The sequence below is a fragment of the Bactrocera oleae genome, chromosome 3 (assembly GCF_042242935.1).
Source record: "Bactrocera oleae isolate idBacOlea1 chromosome 3, idBacOlea1, whole genome shotgun sequence".
In the NCBI taxonomy this organism is placed as follows: domain Eukaryota; kingdom Metazoa; phylum Arthropoda; class Insecta; order Diptera; family Tephritidae; genus Bactrocera; species Bactrocera oleae.
Window position 1 is genome coordinate 84,954,409 of NC_091537.1, and position 21,885 is coordinate 84,976,293.

At 35.7% G+C, this 21,885-nt stretch overlaps 1 protein-coding gene across 3 annotated transcripts in view; it reads left to right on the plus strand.

The window, feature by feature from the left end:
- The window catches only part of nolo (no long nerve cord), an 81,493-nt gene that overhangs the window by 14,846 nt on the left and 44,762 nt on the right, over nucleotides 1-21,885 (plus strand). For all 3 annotated transcript variants that reach the window (XM_070107086.1, XM_070107088.1, XM_070107087.1), the window contains exons 3-10: nucleotides 762-1,084; nucleotides 2,676-2,841; nucleotides 5,016-5,160; nucleotides 10,613-10,739; nucleotides 13,689-13,791; nucleotides 14,326-14,421; nucleotides 17,503-17,688; nucleotides 17,833-18,122. In XM_070107086.1, the coding sequence (XP_069963187.1) occupies nucleotides 762-1,084; nucleotides 2,676-2,841; nucleotides 5,016-5,160; nucleotides 10,613-10,739; nucleotides 13,689-13,791; nucleotides 14,326-14,421; nucleotides 17,503-17,688; nucleotides 17,833-18,122 (1,436 nt within the window). The remainder of the gene's footprint in view (nucleotides 1-761; nucleotides 1,085-2,675; nucleotides 2,842-5,015; nucleotides 5,161-10,612; nucleotides 10,740-13,688; nucleotides 13,792-14,325; nucleotides 14,422-17,502; nucleotides 17,689-17,832; nucleotides 18,123-21,885) is intronic.

Below are 21,885 nucleotides of genomic sequence, written 5' to 3' on the forward strand. Positions count from 1 at the left end.
CTTTCTTCCATAACAATATGGCTTGGACTCCATCTTTCGTCCGTAATACTATTTGAACAGTATATTCACTCCAATATTTTTACATTTTCAAGACCGAACAGTTTTTCTTTAATTATCATTCTACAAAATTATTAATTTATTTAATAGCAGTCTGATTTTCAGTATGCCCACTTTATGAAGAATTAGACTTTGTGATTTCTTACATTCTGTTGCCACACATTCCCAGCAGACTTCGAGTAATCAATAGTACTTTTGCGGTCTCGCGTTCTTCATCGCCCAGAAGAATCGTAGGAGACTGTCGTTTTCTATTCTAAGAGTAGTTGAGGTCACCCTTAGGCAGTACCCGCTTCTGATCATGTTTCGTAAAATTTTTTAAACGGGGATGCCTGGAGCCGAATTATGGTAAAATGTGTGCTCGGCTAAACATTAAAAAGGGCATAAGCTTCAATTATATGCCCCTACCTTTAGCTAAACAAAACTTAATGCGTTAGCAATGAACTATCTGATCAGTGATTCATACTTTTCCATAAAAAATCTTCTCTGTTAGAATTCGTTATAAAGCTATTCGCCCTCTTCGTACCAATTCTGCCATGCCATTTAAAATAGTCCTAGCACCCCTATATTAATATATTTTATATGTACTTGAGGAAGCCTATTTGCCAGCGCTTCCGAATTTATGTGTTTTCGTTTTATTTGTTTTTTTTTCGCTTTTGTTTTTTGCTGTTGTCTCTTCTCCCTTATTAACTTAGTGCATGTTACAGCAAAAGCGTGCCAAAAGCAGCAGCAGCAGCATCTCATCATCGTCGGGCAGCAAAGATGGCCAATGGTCGGGCTGGTCGGAGTGGTCGACTTGTTCACGTACCTGCGATGGCGGCATTATGCAACAAATACGCCGCTGCTACAACACAAATGGCTGCAAGGGCGAAAGTGTGCGCTATCGCATCTGCAACATGCAGCCGTGTCCGGAGCAGCAAGACTTTCGAGCGCATCAGTGTGCCGCCTACAATGACGTGCCCTACGATGGTACACTCTACACGTGGACGCCGCACTACGACTATGTGGAGCCGTGCGCGTTGACATGCAGGTGAGTGTAAAAATGCAATAACAAACAATCATATGTGGTGTTTGTAACCGTGCAATAATCATTTACCGTTCGCGTAGCCATCGCGCAAAAATTGCAGGAACGCAGCGCCATTCCTGTCCGTTCTTATGTCTGGCGATGCTTTCTGCTACCTTTTGCTGCCTTGCGTCAGAATCGAATGTCAGTTACTCCAAATATATGTTTGCGAGTGGCACGCGACATTCGTTAAAAAGTATAAATTTATTTGTGCTTGGAAAACCGTATCCAATTCAGCGCAGCCACAAAAGCAAACCCAATTTATGGCACTCGCACAAACCTTAAATCATAACTAGAATCGCTTTGTTAGTGGATGCGAAAAGAGGTGGTTTGGTTTCAGTGACGCTCACATCTATCATGGTGCGTTGACCCTTAGGGCCGGCTTCGGGTTTCCGCTATCATTTAGGACAAAAGCTTGTTTACCGATTAGTTGGAGAAACACATATAAATAACAAAATTTGCGTCTGAGCTTTGAAATATGCAAGCGCATCAGCCAAATCTACTATAATTCAAATCGAATGTGTTCGAGAAGTTGACCCATTCGCTGTTTTTACATCACGCTTTTAATACCAGATTTTAATTTCGACACTTAGTGTAGGAGATTCTGTACCAGATGTACCACACACCTAACAAACATGAACTGGTTTTCGTAAGCAAATATTACTCTTTTCTTGTAAGGTATCCTTTTCGGGTAGGACAATCGTGTTAGAAATCCAAATTTTCCACGCAGTCGCTAAGGTCAAGACAATTGGTTGTGCCATTATAAGTAAATAACAAATTGCCATGACTATTTTTAGCCTAAATTTTAATTCCTGCGATGAATATTTTATTTAAGTAGACATTCCAAGAATTTTCAGTGATAATAGATAATTTCTCTGAAACCAAACTCCAATTCTTTATACCAATTTTAATCTGTTAATATTTTTTATATTTGTAGCATCTTTTTTTCTTTAGAGTTACAATACTTGTACAAGGTCGTTTCATTGACCTTTTTATTCACTACTTATAAACAAAAAGTTTAAAATACGAAAAATTTTGTAAGTGTTTATAGAATATAACTGGTTTAATTTTACTCTGAATTTATTAAACAAAAGTAAGAACAGTCACGTATTTATTTTAAATCCAATTGGTTTCATCGGTCCAAAAAACAGGTCACACTTGAACAACTTTAAGCCTGCCACAAATCTGTTGAGGTGACTGATATTCCGGTTATTTCGCCAGATTCGCCGAAGTTATGACTACAGCGATGTTTCAAGCTCAGGCTTGCAAAAGCTGGACAATGAAGGGGAAAGTGCCTAAATGTTTTCAACTCACCTTCCTCCATACAACTTTGACAGTTAATCATCTAGCTTTAACTCGAGTTTGTGTCATACTCACAACTGATGATAATGAATTCAGCACGCGTTTCTGAAAAAGTCTACATATTTTCATATATCTTTCCAATGCTTTTAATGACGTATTGATCTTTCTATCATCCAAAAATGTCATAACAAATCAATTACTAAGTTATGCAATACCATTATTAATTAAAATTTGATTTTTTTTTTTTAATTTTCAGAGGCCGTCCAGCACATTTACATTTGGGAGACACCTCATCATCGGAAGGTGTTGAGGATCCCGAACACTATGATGATCATGTGATCGTGCAACTGTCGGCGCGTGTACAAGATGGCACACGCTGTCGAACGGGCAGTCTCGATATGTGCATACAGGGTAAATGCCAGGTGAGTGAGAATCTGTTGTAATCTACAAGTATTTGAAAAACTAAAATTTCCAAGTAACACGTTGGATCACCCAAACTTATTAAATTAGCGCTGAGTGCAAAATTATGAAAGTTTAAATTAAAAACCACTGCATATAACCATCAAAACAAAAGCTGTTGTGATAATTTTGAGAACGCAGAGCAATTCTCTGTCATTCCGAGAATAGCGAAAGTTGTTGACAATGACAACTGTAACGGTAATAGCATAAAAAATTACATGATGGCATATAATTTATTATGTCCAGTCGTATTCTTTGCGTTTTCGTGGTTTCCGTGGTATTCGATCCACCTTTGTTTTTTTTGTATTGTTTATATTTTTTTGACTGCGCTGTTTTTTTATTGTCAATAACAATGCTATACAATTTTCTAAAATAGGAGGCTTTCCGCAATTATCGAACAACGAACATACAATTTTATTGACATTAGATACGAGTTGTGTGGTAACTTGATATGAGACTTTTGTTGACTAAAGTTACGAGCGTTGAAATGACTTTATTGTTAGTGATTTCTGAATTTTTATTTGTATTTTGCTTTTCAGTCTCTCTTTACTGTTATTGTTGCTTTTATTTGTCAGTCTGTTTTACTTTTACTGCGTACTTTTCCATATCGCTACACATATTCCTACATACTCATACATGCCTCGTAGACTTACTCACACTCCACCAAACTTGTAAGCGTGACTAGGCCAGACATACCAACAGACACAAAGGAGGCTAGCACAGCTCATGAAATAATAATTCTAATATTTCGCATTGTTGAAAAGGAATAGTTAGTATGAGTTCGTAAATAAAATAAATCATTCTCAACCTCAAATCGCCTACTTTTTGAATAAGGTTTTGTCTGTAAGTCAACATTACATAGGTACAATGTCATGTGTATACCTACATACCTTTATAGCTATGTATGGCACATCAACAAATCTAATGTCTATGTGTAATTCTGTGCTTTTTGAGTGTCTCTCGAATAGCAATCAAGCACTTTATACGATCTTTCATCGCATTTCGTGTTTACTGCCATATGTCTCTTCACACAACGCGTTGTAAATGTAACGGCAAATGTAAATAATAATATTGTTATATGAGAGAAAATTCTTAAATCACAACTTGAGTAAAAAAACTATTAATATTCAAATGGCAATGTTTCTAGTTATAAAAATGTGGCACCTTTCAACTTTGTTTAGTTGAAGTGTGTTTATTAGGTTATGTTGAACTGATTTATAATGCTATTGTTGCATTATTCTATTGTAGAAGTTTTCTGTTCGGTTATGTTTAGTAACCTTGATATTTCATATATATTATTTGTGGGGTTTCTACGGCTATACTTGTAGATTGTCAGTCTTATTCTGCAAATAAGGATGCTGGAAGCTGTGTCAGCTTAGTATATTCATGCCAGAGATTTCCAACTCAGATATATTCGTTGTGTTGAAATAATCGGAATTGAGATATTATTTTCCGATTACTTAGCAAATTAATCATTGATATGACTTTCTCACATTAACTATAGTGACAGTTTTTACTTGTGTTGAATTTTATTTTTTCATTTCCCAGTACACCTAAAACAGTAGTGTGATTATTCTTCCAAAATTACGAGTTAAAAAGCCTGATTTCTGTAGCCGTACAGTTGTATGTAAAGATATCTGCCTATATGCTTGGCTTGAAATATGTTTTTCTTATACAATTACAGTGTTGTAATAATATTTATTATAGTCATATTATCAGTATATCCAAAGTTTTACCTTGACTATCTATAGTCATCTTTGGATTTTTATGAGTCGAACTAGAATCACTAAGATATATGACACGAGTACATAATAGTGTCATCTCTTTAGAAATCTGATTATTAGTTCTTTTTGGGGTTATACAAAGTCTTACCCGTGGAACTAGGCGATCCGTAAATACAGTAATATTTCTTTATGGGGCAAAAAACTGTCGTTTTGTTTTTTTGACCTATACAAAATTTCATTTAAACAAAAAATTTTGAGTATGTACATAATTTTCAATTTTAGTGAAAAGTAAAATTCAAAAGACATTAACATATACATATAAAAATTCAAACGGTATACGCATATTTTTAAAAGAATTCTTATAAAACATATGTGGTTAAAAAATTAATCAAATACTCTTGTTCTTCTTCCAGCGCGTCGGCTGTGACTTAAAAATCGGTTCGACGAAAAAGATTGACAGCTGTGGCGTTTGTGGTGGAGACAGCAGCTCCTGTTCACAGCCACTTTACTATTGGGAGACAGCGCCAACAACGCAGTGTTCGGTGACATGTGGCGGAGGTAAGTGTATATGCAGACAAACCAATAACCAATAAAAACAGCACGTATATCACAAATCACATGCGACTGCTCGTAACAACAAGCTCTCTCATTCTGCCAAAACGGCGGCGTTTACTAAAATATCACGATATATAGTAAATAAACAGACAAACAAATTTGAATGCGTCACAATGTTGGAACTACATTCGTGCCAGGTCTGCAAGAAGCGCAAGAATTGTCGCGACACACCTCAAGCAGGCACTAGTAACCAGAATTTTGGCGAACAGGCTGCTTACAGCTTGCTGGATTTGTTCGTATTTGGTGTTTCATCTATTTTTAGCAAAAAGGTTTTATTGTTTACAGTGTTGGTGAACGAACCAAAGGATAACAAAAATCCCTTACATTGACTCAAACCGCGTTTTTTCGTCTCTAATGAGACTCCAATGTGACACGCTCAATTCGTTCACTGGAAGTGGGAAACACACACTCGCGTGTCGTGCTTCAGTTTGTATTACATCTGCCGCACACCGACCTACTCCTCCTACACATACAGCGATTACTTACCTACTGATAAAAGTTCGAATGCAAATTTCGCATGTCAAATTTATTTCGTTTACCTTTTTTATTTTCGTTTCTTATCTGTACCTGTGGGCCTCACCTGTCAGTCCACGTATGCGCATTTGCTACGTAGCTTCTTAACTGCGTGCTCCTTATGACGCGTCGTCGATTTGTATTGAGTAACAAATTCCTGTGAAATTTCAAGTACGCTTTTACCCCACTTTTATTATATACGTTTTACTTATTGTCCTGTGGTTGTAGGAAACCTTTTTGGCGGTTTGCTGAGTGCTTAGTAGGCGCATGTTGATCTTTTGGTTAGCTTACCGGTTAGGTTTATGTGGCGTATGGGCGAATGCTTAATTAAGGGTTGAAGTTGTAACTTATCACGTAAATTTGCCTTAACTAAGCTCCATATCTACGATGTGATCGAATGGAAGTGAATAAATTGTCAATTCGCGATTTCGATATGTATAAACTTATTCCTGTATATGTATACATATGTTTTCAAAACTTAAAACAGTATATATGTATATATAAGCAGATACCTAGGTATGTCAAGAATTTGTATTAAAATATTTTAAATAATTTAAATCAACTATGAGAGTTTGCAGTGTCAGTTCAAAAGGGTTTCGAAACCTTCACGCTTTGTGGCACTCAAATACTTATACTCGCGATAAAGTAGACTCCCCAAAATACTGCAGCAACATTTTCAGTCGTGGAAATGTAGTCGTGATTCCATCTGAAAGACAAAATTTCAAGCAAAATCAATATTAAAAATCATAAAAAAGATTCTACCAAAAAACTCAAAAACAATTTATTGATTTGGTTGACGCACGCATTTTAAATGTATCAGTCCGAGTCAAAATTGGTCAAATCATAGGTACACCTATCGTGGAGTATCATAAAAGTAATATCGGAAAAATATTAGTTAACACGCTTGACAACTGATTTTAAAATAAGTTGTTCGAAAATGAACTTGAGAATTTTCAAAACCATAAGTTTATATTAACATGATTTTAAGTATATATATGACAAAGAGAGCTGCCACCCGTACTAATTTTAAAACCAATTTAAAAAGAAAATCTGCAAAAGCAATATGAAGGAAATGCCTTACATCTTCATAATTATTTGTTTTTGGCAAAGACTTGGTGAAAAGTCTTACCATATCTTTTTTAGAGATCACAATTTTCTATCAAAGGTCGGCTTAAAGTGAAAATTAAAAACTTATTACACAGGTGAAAAAAGTAAGCACAATATTTACGTAAATACATACAAATTAAAAACGTATTAAATATCATTCGTTTTCATAAATGAACCCTCAAAAAGCCGGTACTGCCTAATTCAAATGTTTGACAAATGCGTATTTGAAGTTATAAAAATTTGCTTGTCAAGCGCATTAGAGAGTAGTTAAAAGAAATTACTGGTTAGATGATAGTAGTGCAAGCAAATTGCTATGTACACAGACCTAACGTTTGTAACTGTGTATGCATGTAATTATGTGTGTAAATAGTTATAGGCGAGTGCCATTAACTGAGAACAAAGACAAACTGTCGAAAACATTGACGAAATTTTGTCATTGATTAATTCATTAATTTCAACTGTAATGTCAACAACAACTCTTAATCGATTGTAAGTCGTCTGTAATTGATTTTACCAAACAGAAAATCAATCATTTCTTCTGTCAAACACATTACGGATTACTTATACGCCACGTGCGACGTGAACACAATTACCCACTATGCTCAAATTAATGACTTTAGAAGTGACTTGTGCTGAAATATTTAAACTTCTTATGAATACAAAGTCAATTGTTAGCAATTACAGAAAGAAATGTTAAAGAGCTAAACTTCGGCATGCAATACGTGCAGGAAACTGAAGAACTGAATTAATTGAAAACAAAAACTTAACTGAAAGTCGAAGTAGTTTAGAAGTGTAGTAATAGTTAAAAAATATGTGTATATAAAGATATTTTGTTCGTTGTATATTTCAAACTGATTTTGCTTTAGTTTGAGTGCTGTTCGCTATACGCAAGTGTTTAGATGCCAACGAGTGCTTTAAGTTGCACGACATAGTAAACTATACAAAGTTTATGGTACTTAAGTAAATTTTATAAATATACCTGCATGCATGCATATATATAAGCACTTTTCCTCCTCCTCCTTTTCCAGTAATTCTCACGTGAATACTACATTTATAAAAGTAAAAAACTTATATATTTTACTATGTATGTGATTTATATTTCTTCATAAGAACTTTCAGTCATTTTTTTAGTACCCCCGCATATGTTTTTACATATCTATATAGGTATATTCTTACCGCTACTCGGTTAGCAAGAGAAATCGATTTGTCGTTTGCGCACCTACTGTTTTTATATCTTTATCGCTCTTTACGCAAATTGTTCATTCCCTTCGCGCATTCTCAATTTCCTTAGACGCCATCAATAACAATTCCACCTTACTGCCTGCCGAAAGCCTATAATGGAAGCGCTGAAATCACGCTAATAAGATAGGGAATTTATTTGTTTCCTTCCAGGCTGTCACTCTGCACTCCTCTCTCTCTTACCGCAAGGCTTATCATTTAGCTACAAGCGATTTTATGTCTCTGCTTTGGTTTTTACAAGCTTTTATTAATCCCTTGGTTATGCCGTTGAAGCATATGAAGCCACTGTGAGTGTCTGTTTAGGTGATTATTGCCTGTAGCCAATTGGGCAGATGCTGTAATTTGCTGCGCAAAACTAAGTACATAATATGAAAGGCGTTGAGCTGTGATACAGCTTCGTATTGTTCATTAGGGTAACTCAAGGCCAATTAAGCGGGGTTGAAGTCTGGGAAATTGATAGCAATAATGTGTTAGACTTCTCTGTATTTGATTAGATTGTATCTTGAGATTAGTTGGAGCATATATGTATTTATCTTAGTTTCATGATGTATCAATTACAGGACTCATTGAGGAAATTGACTGGACTTAAAGACTTTAACTATATAAAAAGTCGGATAAGACAAGTGAAGCGATAGACTTTCGAGAGGCCTTTCTCGATTTCAGAAAACCTATCTACGAATATATCACATCAATTTCGATTTTCAATCTTATTTGCCTCTATGTAGTTTATAGAAACAATTTCATAATTTTCCACTCATAAGCACTATGACGTGAAATATGGGCTAACAGATGAAGCTACCAGCTGCAATGTAGAGACCAGATAGTAAATTTATTATACTTGCATTCTCTCTGCACATATGGCAATTCAAGTAGAACATGAGGTAAATATGTAATATGGCGCTGATATACATACTCGCTATGCTTTTGATGTATTCAAAGTCAGCATAGATTTGCCAATCCTTCCCAAAAAAAAAAAATATAATAAACTAACAGCTTTCAAGCGTCAATCAGTTAAAAATTTTAAGAAACTAAACCCAATTGACGACCAATAAAGACTCCCATGAAATCTCTTTCCTATTTGTGTTGTCTTCTGAGTTGTGCTGTCTTGTTAGTATAATATTTTTTACACAAGTGGCAACACTGTTCACCTTAATCAAGTCCCTTTCTTGAGAAATCAATGCTTTGCTTGAAATTAATCTTTTATATTGCTTGGTAATTGCTCATAGATATAGTCTGAAATATTTATTTTTCCTCCACATGTAATAAAATATTTTAAGATTTTTATTTGCCATAAACAATTTCGCTTCAGATTCCTGGTTGGTTTATATTTATTTTCTTTTAGCTTATTCAAATTTTTTTGCCGCAGCTGAAGAGTGTCAAACTCATAGAAAACCGTATGTGTGTCACATATTTCCTGCTCTTTTATTATAGACATATGGTTGCCATACAACAATGTGGTATGGCAACCATACAACAATGTGGTATGGCAACCATATGTCTGCCTATAGCATTAAACCGCTTCAGTTTTTTGTATTTCTTTACCATGTAAATATTTTACTATAATTTTTCAAATAGCGAGCAACCCTTTAACTTTTATTGTTAAAACAAACTAAAATCACAATTTCTCAAATCAGTGCCGAAAATTTCCTACAGGGGTACCATCGCGTCATATATCAACAACCATCTGAGGACGTCAGTCCGTGTGCCTTTCACACATGCCACTCAAATACCTTTTCTTACGCTGATTCAGCAGCCTGACAACATATTGATTCCAGATCTGCTAAGAGCGTATTGTCAACTTCGTGATGCATCACCGAGCGAAGCACCACCATGCACGACTGCGCACCCATACCAAAGGGCAGGCCAGGTATTATGTTTACGCTACCCTACAATTCAATAGTGCCAAACAGTCTGCAGGTTGGTTGAAACGCACACTAGTGCGGCGGTGCACCAGTTCGCAAGTCTCAAGTGTGTAGAGGTTGCAACTGCATATACTCGTAGTTACTTACAAATAAGTCGTCGTTTTCATACAATCGCCTTCACATTGTTTCGATTGAGCTTCTGCTCTGTATTCCACGCTTGGCAGCGCTTCTTTTCTCTACAATGCTTCGTTTGCTTCAATGTTCTGTGCCACAGACGTTCTCATTCCCGTCGTTGCAGCGCAAGCACTTAAACACATAAATTCTACAATGACTCTGTGTCGCCTGTGGCATTCGCCGTGCTTAAGTTTTTAAGTCTGACAGTTGGCGCCGTTATCGCTCACGAACTCCGCTACGCTATCCTTCTACTCATCTTTATTGCCGTCACTTTCACTTTGTATGTCGTACGCGTGTGTCTGGGTGCTTTTTGTTTCTCCATCGATTTTTCACTTTCATTGATAGAAATGATTGTGGGTGATCTTATCTTGCCACCGCTTATACATACCTTTAATGTTTCCTTCCAGATTACACATTTAACAAATTTCGTTTATTTTAATATGTTTCGTTCACTCTCTCTCTCTTTCTCTCTCTCTCTCACTATCATGTTTCGCCCATAGGCTACAAGATGTCTCAACCGTTGTGTCGAAATCGTGTCACTGGCGTTGAAGTCGAGGACTCCATGTGCGGTCCGCAACGACCGGAACCATCGGTGCTTCTCTGCAACACGCACACCTGCCCACCAAGGTAAGCCCTCTTGCCAACATTAGCATTTATCTTTTATGTCATCGACAGTGCTTGTCTTACCTTGCTATTCCTGCCACCATTTGTGGTAGAATTTTGTTGAAGCGGTAATGTTTTTTACCAAAACATGCAATAAATTTAGAGGTCGTTCTTAAAAGGCTGCAATGCCTGAAAAAATTAAATGCTTTAATAATGAACAGTGTAGCTTTTGCAGCAACTAAATTCAACATCAGATGTAGCAGTTGTATGCTCGTAAGTTCGCGTATACTTTAAGTTGGATACGAATGTTGAAAAGAGAATATTTTTTCGTTATAATTGGTTTCGTTCAAGACCCTTGTTTGTTGTTCTTGTCGCATTTTGGTAATAATATCTATAAAAAAGTAATCGTGGCACTCAGGGACTGCCGCGGTAAAGCTATTGCATAGCATTTTTATCAACTTTTGCAATTATAATGATTCATTTATTTTTTAAGCAGTATTTTGTTTTCTTTAATATTAATTCAGGTTTTTTCTTTGATATTAACTCAAGTTTCAATTTTTGAGCGTGATGACCGATAAGAAAACTATTTTTTCTTTATTTTATTGAATAAATACATAGTTTTATTTTCTTATACTATAGGTAGGTTATTAAGGAATTTTTAACATTGAATTTATAAGTCTATGTTAACTGAAATAAGAAACATAAGTTTGAGACTTGATATTCTCTAAATATCTGGAAAATAACGCGTCAATGGTGGTCCCATATTTTGTTGTGAACAATTGTGGATCATTATTTATTTTCAAACTAATTTTTTCTGAAAGAAAATTTGTAAGTCGCTCTGATAGCGCAGTTGATGTTGAAATCAAAAGTCAAACAAAATACTGTTGCAAAAGGTATGGTACAATAGCTATTTACCAAAAGAATAATAATGCTACTAATATTATGACTCCGAATATTGAATAATTTGTTTTTTATTAATTAACTTTTAATTAAATTCTATATTTTTATTTGCGATTAAAAAAATTGTTTCTTAAATATTATTATTTTGAATCACCCTGCTCTTTAGTTGATTTTTCCACTTGAGATATGCGAAAATACGTCTAAAAGTATGCAAACATTTTGCGCATACTTTGTGAGCGTGTTAGGCTTATTTCCGTTACGGAGTTTCTTGATTCAGTCCCCGCGCTCAAAGCCCGCGATAGAAGCTATGTAATACCTTAAAAATAAATTCAATGATAAGTACACAAATAACAAAAATGTCTCTAAAATATCACTGTAGAAACGCAAAATTTAGTCCTATGGAAAAGTGCCAATTAAGTATCATGTTGAAGTTCCAGAGATTGAATTGACCCGATTTCTAAAGTAAATTTTCGTTGCAAAATAATTTTTTTAACCATACTACCTCACTACTAATTTCTCAAAACAATAACGTTACATGCCCCATAAACCCTGACCTCCATTAATAAGAAGTGTTACCTAAAAATTTTTAAATTTTTAGCGTTGTTTGCCGGACTTTCCTTGCCACTTCTAGCTACTGTTTTCGTTAGCATTTATGTGTTTTTTCTCACTTACTCATTGCTTGACGCTCACTTTGTCCTTGCTCTCATTATGGCAACTCGTTAATTGATTTTTTATATGTGCACTTCAATTATTGTTAGCGCATCAGCACTAAAAGTTCTCGAACTCACATAGAAAGTAAAAAAACTGTCCAACTACTGGCGCCTTCATTTACGAGCGTCACACCCTCAACAACAACACCACTGCCACTGCTACTAAAGTTTTATGAGCTAACTTGTTTGTTTTTAGCATAATTTCCTGCCTGATTTGAATACAAACTGAAAATATGCAGTTGTTTTTGGTTGTCAGAAATATATATGTACGAGTATGTGTGTGGTTGACGCCTTGACGTCCTCATATTGAAAGGGCAAGTTCGCATTTGAGGGCGTTGCAGCAGTGCATAACTTTGTAGAGCTCTAAGCTATTTGCCAACAATGCAATTCATAATAACAAAAAAATGCAAGAATATGTGGCAACTACTTTCTTAATTCTTAAAGGCCACTGGGTTAGTCACAAATACTCGAATATACTGAAATTGCAATACACTTTATTCAAATCATCTTAAAATTGGTTTGTCATTTGTCTTAAATACCTTAAAAAACCTTGTGCAAAATTTTCACCTTCGTACTAACTCTAATTCTCCATGCATCTTTTATAATTCAAAACTTAACCTTCATCGAGCTTTCATTGCTCTAAGGAGCCAAACGAAACTACAAATGAGCACAGGATATTTTTAAAACAATGAGTAATGTAGGTACTCAACACTAACTCAAATTAATACCAATTTAAACAATCCCCAATTAATTTTAGACTACGCCGTTTCAGTTCAGGTTCTTCGAAATATTTATCGGACATTCGGAGAGGTAGAATTTTCATTAACTACGAGGTTATGTTAATCTTTATGTGTTGGGCACCACGACAAAATGCATATTTTCGAATCAAATTGCTCTGATAAAGTTAGGTAAAGTTTTCAAGTTATTTTAACTCGTAGATAATAAACAAAATATTCCCTTCAGTAGTATCTCAGATGTTGGAGCAATACTTTTTTCAGATGTTAAACATCTCTATAGACCTGTACCAGATGAAATAAATAAATAAATAAATAAATAAATAGTTTCTACCTATATAATCTCTATGTTTCTAGTGGCTGTTGGGAACGAAATATGTAAGACTTTACTTTCACATCAGCTCTGAAGGGCTTTCTGTTTAAGGACCTTTCTTTTCGGAGAATATCTTCTTCATTACAACAACGATTTAGTAAAGTATTTACAACAAGTTACCTTAAGTTATAAAACACACGCCATCGCAGTTTCTTTATTATATTTTCTTCGCCCAAGCTTCTTATAGCAACTCTGGAGAACAAAAAAAAAAGAAAAAAATATTGTTTGCTTTAATTTCGCTTTCATTTCGCTTCAGGTGGATCACTGATGATTGGAGTCCATGCAGTCGTCTCTGCGGACCTGGCTACCGTGAGCGCATGGTGGTGTGTGCGGAGGAGAATAACGGTATCAAAACAACGGTAAGCGTAAATTGAGTCATAAAATAGTTACAGTGTGCCGGAAAGGGGAAAGTAAGCGACTGTACAACAATAAAATTTACGAAGAAAAAACAAAAAACAAAAACGTGAAACAACAACAAGAAATGCTAAATATTATTCATACCCAGTTTGGCGCTTCTTTTCATACACTCTACACAGCGCGTACACGCGCGGTGTGGCCACACTTTATACACTTTACAGCGTTTATTGCTTTTGAACTTTCCATTTCGAGCACTTTGAAGACTATCAAAAAATGCTTGCGGCCCACTTGTGTGCACAGCTAGAAAGGCGTACAGCAGCGCGTCCGTCATTGTATTCATAATTGCCACTGAACCTTTATCCCTTTTCTCTCTTTTTTACAATGCGTTAGTTTTTTTTTTGTCTTTATTGTTCTGCGGTAACTTGGCTAATTTCGTGAAATTATCGCCAACCGTCCTGGGTTTTCTTTTATAATTTTCACTTTTTGCTTACTGTTTTTGTTTTTGAATTTAACGCTCATCGTGTCCATCATTTCAGGTACTGGATGTGACGTGTCGTGCGCCTAAACCAGCCACACAGGAGCCATGCATGATTGAAAAGTGCCCAACGTGGGAGGTGGAAGAGTGGACTGGAGTGAGTATGCTCAGTAATCTTGAAATGTAGTACATGAGAATATTTGTAGTAGCAGCAAAAGGATTAATGCACGCGTTCTTAGTGCTTTTTATTACCGTTACGTTTTTTATATGTTTTCCTTTTTGGTTGATTTTCACAGTTCATCCATTTGCCTGTTTGCACATTTTTAATCGTTCAACTTTTCCTTTATGTTGTAAAATTATAATGTTAAACTCTTTGCTCTTTAATTAGTGTGCAGCTTTAATTTTTCACATCATTTCCGTTTGTGTGATTATGCGGTGTGTGTAATTTTAGGTTGCAGGTTAAATGAATATTAATATGGATAATTTTAGCCGTGTACATTTTATGGTTTCTGATATTCATTATAGTGAGGTTCGTACAAGGTCTCTCAGGGTTCGTCGAATGGTTTTGTATTAGCGTTGTAATTATTTTTACAAGGGTATTTGATTCCGAAATTACGACAAAATCGTATTTGCTAGAGGAGAGAGAATTTATTGTCAATAATTTTGTTTCCATAGGTAAAGCGTAGATCTGTCGTGACATAGGACCAATCAAATTAAAAGTCTTGAAAACCCGCCTTCGTAAAAACCTTAAAGCAAATGCCAAACAGTAGATGAACTTCGCTTTAAAACATCAAAACTTTTTGACTGTTATAAATAAACAAGCATATAGGGCCAGTTGAAATGGTAATACATAAAGGAAACCCTCCTTGAAGAACCTACAACAAAATACGTCTGCCATATAGAAATAATATGTGGTAACCAAACAGATTTTGGCTGAGGTTTAGATAAACCAGGCAGAGGCTCAAGATAAAGAGGTCAATAATGAGACACTGCCTTTTGAGCAAACAGAGGTACCGCTTTTAGAAATGCGAAATTCATCTTTTTGAAAACTTTGATATTTCGCTGTTAAAAAAATAATAACAACTTCAGCATTTTTGAAACAAGTTCATAAGAAACCATATTTGATTTGATGACGATTCCTTTTAGATTTGAAAACTTCCTTGGCGTAGGCAAACTAATGCATATATCTGAATGATATTTTGACACCCTTTAGTTATTAAATCTCAAACTTAAATTTACTTTGCTTACTATACTCTCGTGTTTTAATTTTAAAACTGTAATTAAAATGCAACAAGTTCCGTAAGCTAATAACTGTAGCGATAAGATATGCAAAATTGTATAACATTACCATTTCGTATATTAGTGTAACCCCTCATTATATTCCTAAGCAAGCCGCTTGTAATAACAGCAACTTCACAGAATTCGCTAGCATTCAGCAACTGCCAGCGCTGCTGCTTCGACACGCATCCTGAAGTGAGGCTGAAAGTGTTTATGTTAAATGTTTGCCGGTGTCTTATGTGTGTGGTAATTGCACTCGAGCTGAAATGCTAGTGAAAAGTCACGAAAAGCAACAACAACATCGCCGTCATTTAACTACAACGAGATTAAGACGACTCGTTGGCTAACACTGACGAGTTTCCAAAACACGCTGTTTGCCTACATTAACCAAACAGGCTACATGTCGCACTTGTTGAAACGCACCGACTTGCTGTCTCGTCTCATCTAAGTAGTTCTAACATTTGTCTACAAATTCCCTAAGCTCTACCTCTGATCCACTTGTGCCTCTCCGTCTAAGTAGTTTTGTCGAGATGAACTGCAGCTAGCTGCTTGAGGGGGTTGTTGAACATAAAACTCTCGGTACAGTGCACGCGAAAGCATAACCAACTTCATTAAAAGCTTCTAAATCGCGGCATGCTTGCTCGATTATGGCACGATGTGCACCAAAATATTTTTATCCATATAAACTCCTAGTTAGATATATATGTATGTATTTGCATATGACACCACATAAGTACATAAGTTCATTCGGTTTACTTGTTGTGGCATATGCGTTGCGACACTCGGCGTACTGTTGGAAAAATACTCAAAGGTCGCATTCTGTTGTGGAGCCTCATCGCATTTGGCTTGTGACGACTTACTGCTGTTTCAACTGTTTGTAGACACTCGCATAAAAAATAAGTTTTTTGCATACATAATATGGCTTGGGATGTGGGTATAAGTGAACCATTTTGCGTGTAGGCGAGAAGGTTTGACTAAAGCTTGTGGAGAGGGTTGCCATCTGTTAAAAGTTACATAAAACAATATCATTATGTAAAACCAGAAAGATACACAGTTTTGTGTTTCGTTTATTTAAAATCTTTCTTTACAATTAAATTAAATAAAATTATCTGGCAACTCTAATATAGTCTTAAATGGTGTGTTAAATTTTAGTAAAATATTTATTTTATCTAAAAAATGATTTCACACTGTAAAATTTTCTAACTAAAATATATTAAAATTTTGACACATTTCTCCTAGCGCTTTGGCAACTCTTCGTATTTTGCACTATTTTTACAATTACCTACGAGATTGTGATTATGTGGGTTTATATTTTCGCATATGTTAACATATATTTATCTCATAACTGTATACGTGTGTGTGTGTTTAAGATATATGTGAACACACAAAATTATGAACAACCTTTTTCTGTGTCCTTTTGGCATTTAATTCTTTCACACCCACTTTAATATGCATATGTAAATATATGAAGTTAAGTGAGAGTATTTTAGTGTGCTTGTACACCTACACACATAAATACGCTCAGTTCATCATCCTTTGCATTCTAAATTGTTATACAAATTTACTCACCATCTGGTTTTGTGCACTTTTCTGCTTTGCTGTCATCTTCCTCTTTATTTGCCTTTTTTACCAGAGTACGAATTTGCATACAATTTTGACTTTTTACATTGTCAAGCATAATTATGTACTCTCCATGCCATTTATGTAAATACAAATATACATACAACAAAAAAAACATTTTTATGAAAATTTAATGTTAAACACATTTAAATAATTTATAATTCCTTATCATTTTGCCTTTTTTACCTTCACAACAACTCGTCTCCGTATGTTATTTGAATATTTAAATATACTTCAACCCTGGAACTTCTGCCACAATTCAACTATTTCAAACTGCACTGCGGCATGCACAACCATATATGTTTGTATGTATGCATGCTTGCCTTTGGCCTACCCATAGTGCTCGGTAACCTGTGGACAAGGCTTGCAAATGCGTGGAGTTGAATGTAAATCGGCCGATGGCAGACACAGCGCCAAATGCGACCCACTTACGAAGCCCGCATCGGTGCAGCAATGCTCGACGGTGGTCTCATGTGACGCTGGCGGTGGCACGATTATACTTGGCAGCAGCGGACCCCTCGTAGCGGTGAGTAATCAACTTATTAAAAAAATTATATTACATGTACAGCACATCAAATAATTAAATAGCCAAATAAGTATTTAAAAAAACAATAAAATCCAGCTATAAACATACTTTCTCTTAAAAAAATTATCCACTTTCAAATTCTAGTCGAATGATGGTGATCTCGATGAGGACGACGAAGAGGATGACGATGACTCGGCGGATGTTGATGATGTAGAGGAGGGCGTTGATGATTCCGGTGATGCCCGCCATGGTGATGCCGGCTTGGTGACGTATCATGATGATTCTGCACCACAGTACGCACATCGCTCAGTCAATCATCTGCATCATGAAGAACCCCAGCAGCCACGTGCTGAGCGCCTTACTGGTGGCGGTGGCGGTTATGGATATCGTAGTAGTTCGGATCCTGAGCCGGAGGTGCCTGTCGGAGATCCAAGGTAAGCGAAAGAACGAATAATTGTACGCAAGTTTAAAGTTATATGGATAATATTTAATCTTAATTTAACGAGAGAGATCGGCCTTGGTCTTGATCTTGATCTTGGTCTTGATTTTGATTTTGGTTTTGGTCTTGGTATTGGTCTTGTTCTTGATCTTGGTCTTGGTCTTGGTCTTGGCCTTGGTCTTGGTCTTAGTCTTGTTATTGGTTTTGTTCTTGATCTTGGTCTTAATCTTGGTCCTGGTCTTGGTCTTGAAAGACGAAAATTTTAAAATAATTTCCCCTCTTAAAAATTTCAGTATTTACAGTGCGATTCATTTGACTTTTCCATTTCAAAGCAAACCCTATAGCCCGTTGACCCGTAGCTGCCCCTGTATTACCTCATCTTCTATCTAGTCTCAACTGAGTATTATAAATTCGTATGGACTTTCTAACGACTACAATAAAAATACTAATAATTGCCTTTTAACCATTCAAATACCTGAAATTCGCATTTAATCAAAAAACCAAACTCCAAACAGTTTTGAACAGAAATGTTTCCAACACGTGTACTGCCAGACAGTAACACCAACTCATTGTACTCTATCATTCTGCAACCTCACTCGCTCATATCCTTGTCACCTACTGATTTCTTTTTGCTATTCACCTTCTAGCTTCTTCTCCGACTCCAATGCGAACTTTGTCTTATTTAGCTGTCTGCAATTGACAAGCTTTAGTTATTTACAAAACGTTCATAGGTAAATGCATGCTTATCCCTTTCATTACAACATTTCAACTTCAACTAGTCCGCTATACTCTATATTCACTCTGTAACATAATCAGTATTAGACTCTACTTGACTCACGAGAAGTGTCCGCTTTACGCAACGCAGTGGCATTTTGTCACTGGAAATAGTCATCATTCATACATATTCCATCTCTTTCCGGTTAATAGCCGCCTCTACGCGCTTCTGTTTCTACTTCATTTCATAGCCACAGACTTGCAGACACTTAATCGTTTAATCACCTGTGCGTTAGTTAACATTCTTCAGTTTTTTTTTGCTCTTATAGAATAAAGTTTATATGAAATAGACAGTAGAAGCACGTAAGACGATTTCTATATGTGTGTGTTTGTATGTGTTAAATAAACTTATTTATATGCATGCTATTAGTTCTTATACTTCCTTTCACAGTAAATTAACGTATACTTGGATATTTATTACGACACTTATGTGTATGTATATGTACATATATATATATCTTGTGTCATCATATTACGCATATTATTGTGTCCTTATATCTGGATGGGGAATATTTTTCCTTTCACATGCTATATGATGTTTGTGTTGTGTATTTCCTTTGAAGAAACCATCGCTACTAGCCTTACTATTACAAAGAGTGTAGTTAAGACTTTTGTTTTCATCTCGATTGAAATCCACAATCCACCGAGTAGACTTGTACCTAGAGCTTTCGACTACAGCAGCCACCTCTTCATATCATGTGATCTTTGTTGATAGAACTGAATTACTTAAGTTCAATCGAAATTCAGTACCTATTAGTAAAACATATGTCTATAAGTAACTATCTATGAACTGTTTAATTACTCAAAGAACATTAAAATTCATCATAAAGTAGTCGAATTCTTTCCAAGCACATATCAACTTTTAGGTACATTTTTACATTTTTCCAAAAGTATTTGATATCAAGTTTTCTACCTATCATTTTATAAGTCGTCAGTCTTTTCCGAAAGTATATTTGACTTGAGAGCATTCTGTTCTCTAAACTAAGCTTAGAGAAAAATTAATACTGTTGCTCTTTTAATTTTACAATTCTTCATTTCGCGATAGTATATAGAGATAATGTAAAATTCTATTTAATCATATACCGTAAAATATGTCTTAACATCATAGGAGATGTTAGTAGCATAATTTTTCCACCCATGGACTATATTTCCAGCACCATGTTATTTTTTAGGTTAATAATTGTGAAACCTTACCCTTCTTCGAAAACCTCTCAGAACCTCCCCAATTTTTTTAATTGGTTTGAACGCTCGACCCTGACTTATGCTATATTATCAGACAGTCCTCGTACTTTCTGAATATTCGAAATAGTAGCTGTTACTACTGCTACAAAATTGATTTGGCTGTAGTAATCAATACTTTAATGGTTTTCTTATAAGTCAGTCAGTTCTCCGTAACCGAAGCGGACCGCCCAAAAATAATGAAACCGTAACGATTTATTTCCGATCAGATACCAGCAGAGTTTGTTAGAGAATAGAGCCTACACTATATTCCTAAGTACCTTTACTCATTTTGTACTAGTTACATACATGATTTCATACAAGAAAATATTTTGACATTGATTTTTTAGTATTCATCGTATTTCTACCCTTTAACCTTAGCACCAAACAGGAAACTATTTTATCGACCTCAACAATATTTTTTAACTACTATGGAGCTTAAGTTCGGTTTTACGAATAGTAGCGAAACTCGTGCCTCCCACCCAGAACATTCTCAATTCACCCAACAAACTGTGAAATATTTTCATCGCACTTTTAACATAACAGGTAATTCGAAAAGTAATGACATGAAAAGTATAGGTACTTTTCTGCACACCCCAAATACCACAGACAAAGCAATAACTTATAGCGAAAACATGGCATAGAAAAGTGACACTCGGTGATGACGGCGAGAGCTATCACATTTGTTTGATGACAATGTGGTAAACAGGATAGTAAATTACGGTGGTAAACATTAAATGACCGCTTATTTACTCAAGGGCCCCATAGCGTGAGTGGGTCAGTAAGTGAACAAGCGAATGGAATGCCTGAGCACATTAAATGTAACACCACCAATGCACTAAAGTGCTTGCGCTCAACACCAAACATTTATTTAATGATTCAGAGGTATGCTTTTGTAGCACAAATGTTATTGTAATGATTTACCAAGCGCTGGTGCTCACTTTTCCTGTTAGGTCGCAATCATATCAGATCAAGTGCCGTTGATAAGCTGCAGTATGCCGCAACGAATAGGGCATTTGGTGCGGTCAATCCGACACCATAATTGGAACAAGAAATGTAATTTTTTTGTCCGTGTAGTTCGAAAATCCACTGACCTAATAATCATATGAATGGACTGGTAGGGAAAAAAGAAAATCATAACAAATCAAATACTTTAATAGTGACATATGAAACCAATTAAATGTGTTATTGTTTTTGGTTTTTTCTTCAATATAGTGTGTCGCCCTGTGCACTAATGTCTTTTTCTTTCTCACTTGAGAATATAATTTTGTAAAAGCTTCGCTCGCAAAAAAGAAGCAAAAACAAAACAAAGAAAAAACCTAAACAGATCCATTTGATTACGGTTTTTATTGTTGTTGTGTGTTTTTGGCAATGAAATCTGTCCCCAACAGCTAATTCATTTTCTTGCTACCAGCTGCCACGAAGTGTAAAGCCACAAAACCAAACCAACAAACCGCAAGTTTTATTGTTACCCACCGCTTTACTACCACCGCTCTGATTTCAACCCACATTTTAAATTGTAATAATATTGATTACGGTTATACGTTATGCCTACGCTACGGCTGTTGTGAGTAGACAACAAACCAACAAATTTTTATTTGTAAGCATTTATTGGCGGTCTCGCTGGCTGCCTGGCCTTTTACTGGCGACTGGCTGGTCTCTTTGTCGTCTGTCGCTTTGGTGCCAAACTCACCCTCATTGGCTTTTACTCTGTCTTACTAATCGGATTCTATATTTCTTCGTCTTCCACTTATTCTCCTTTTTGT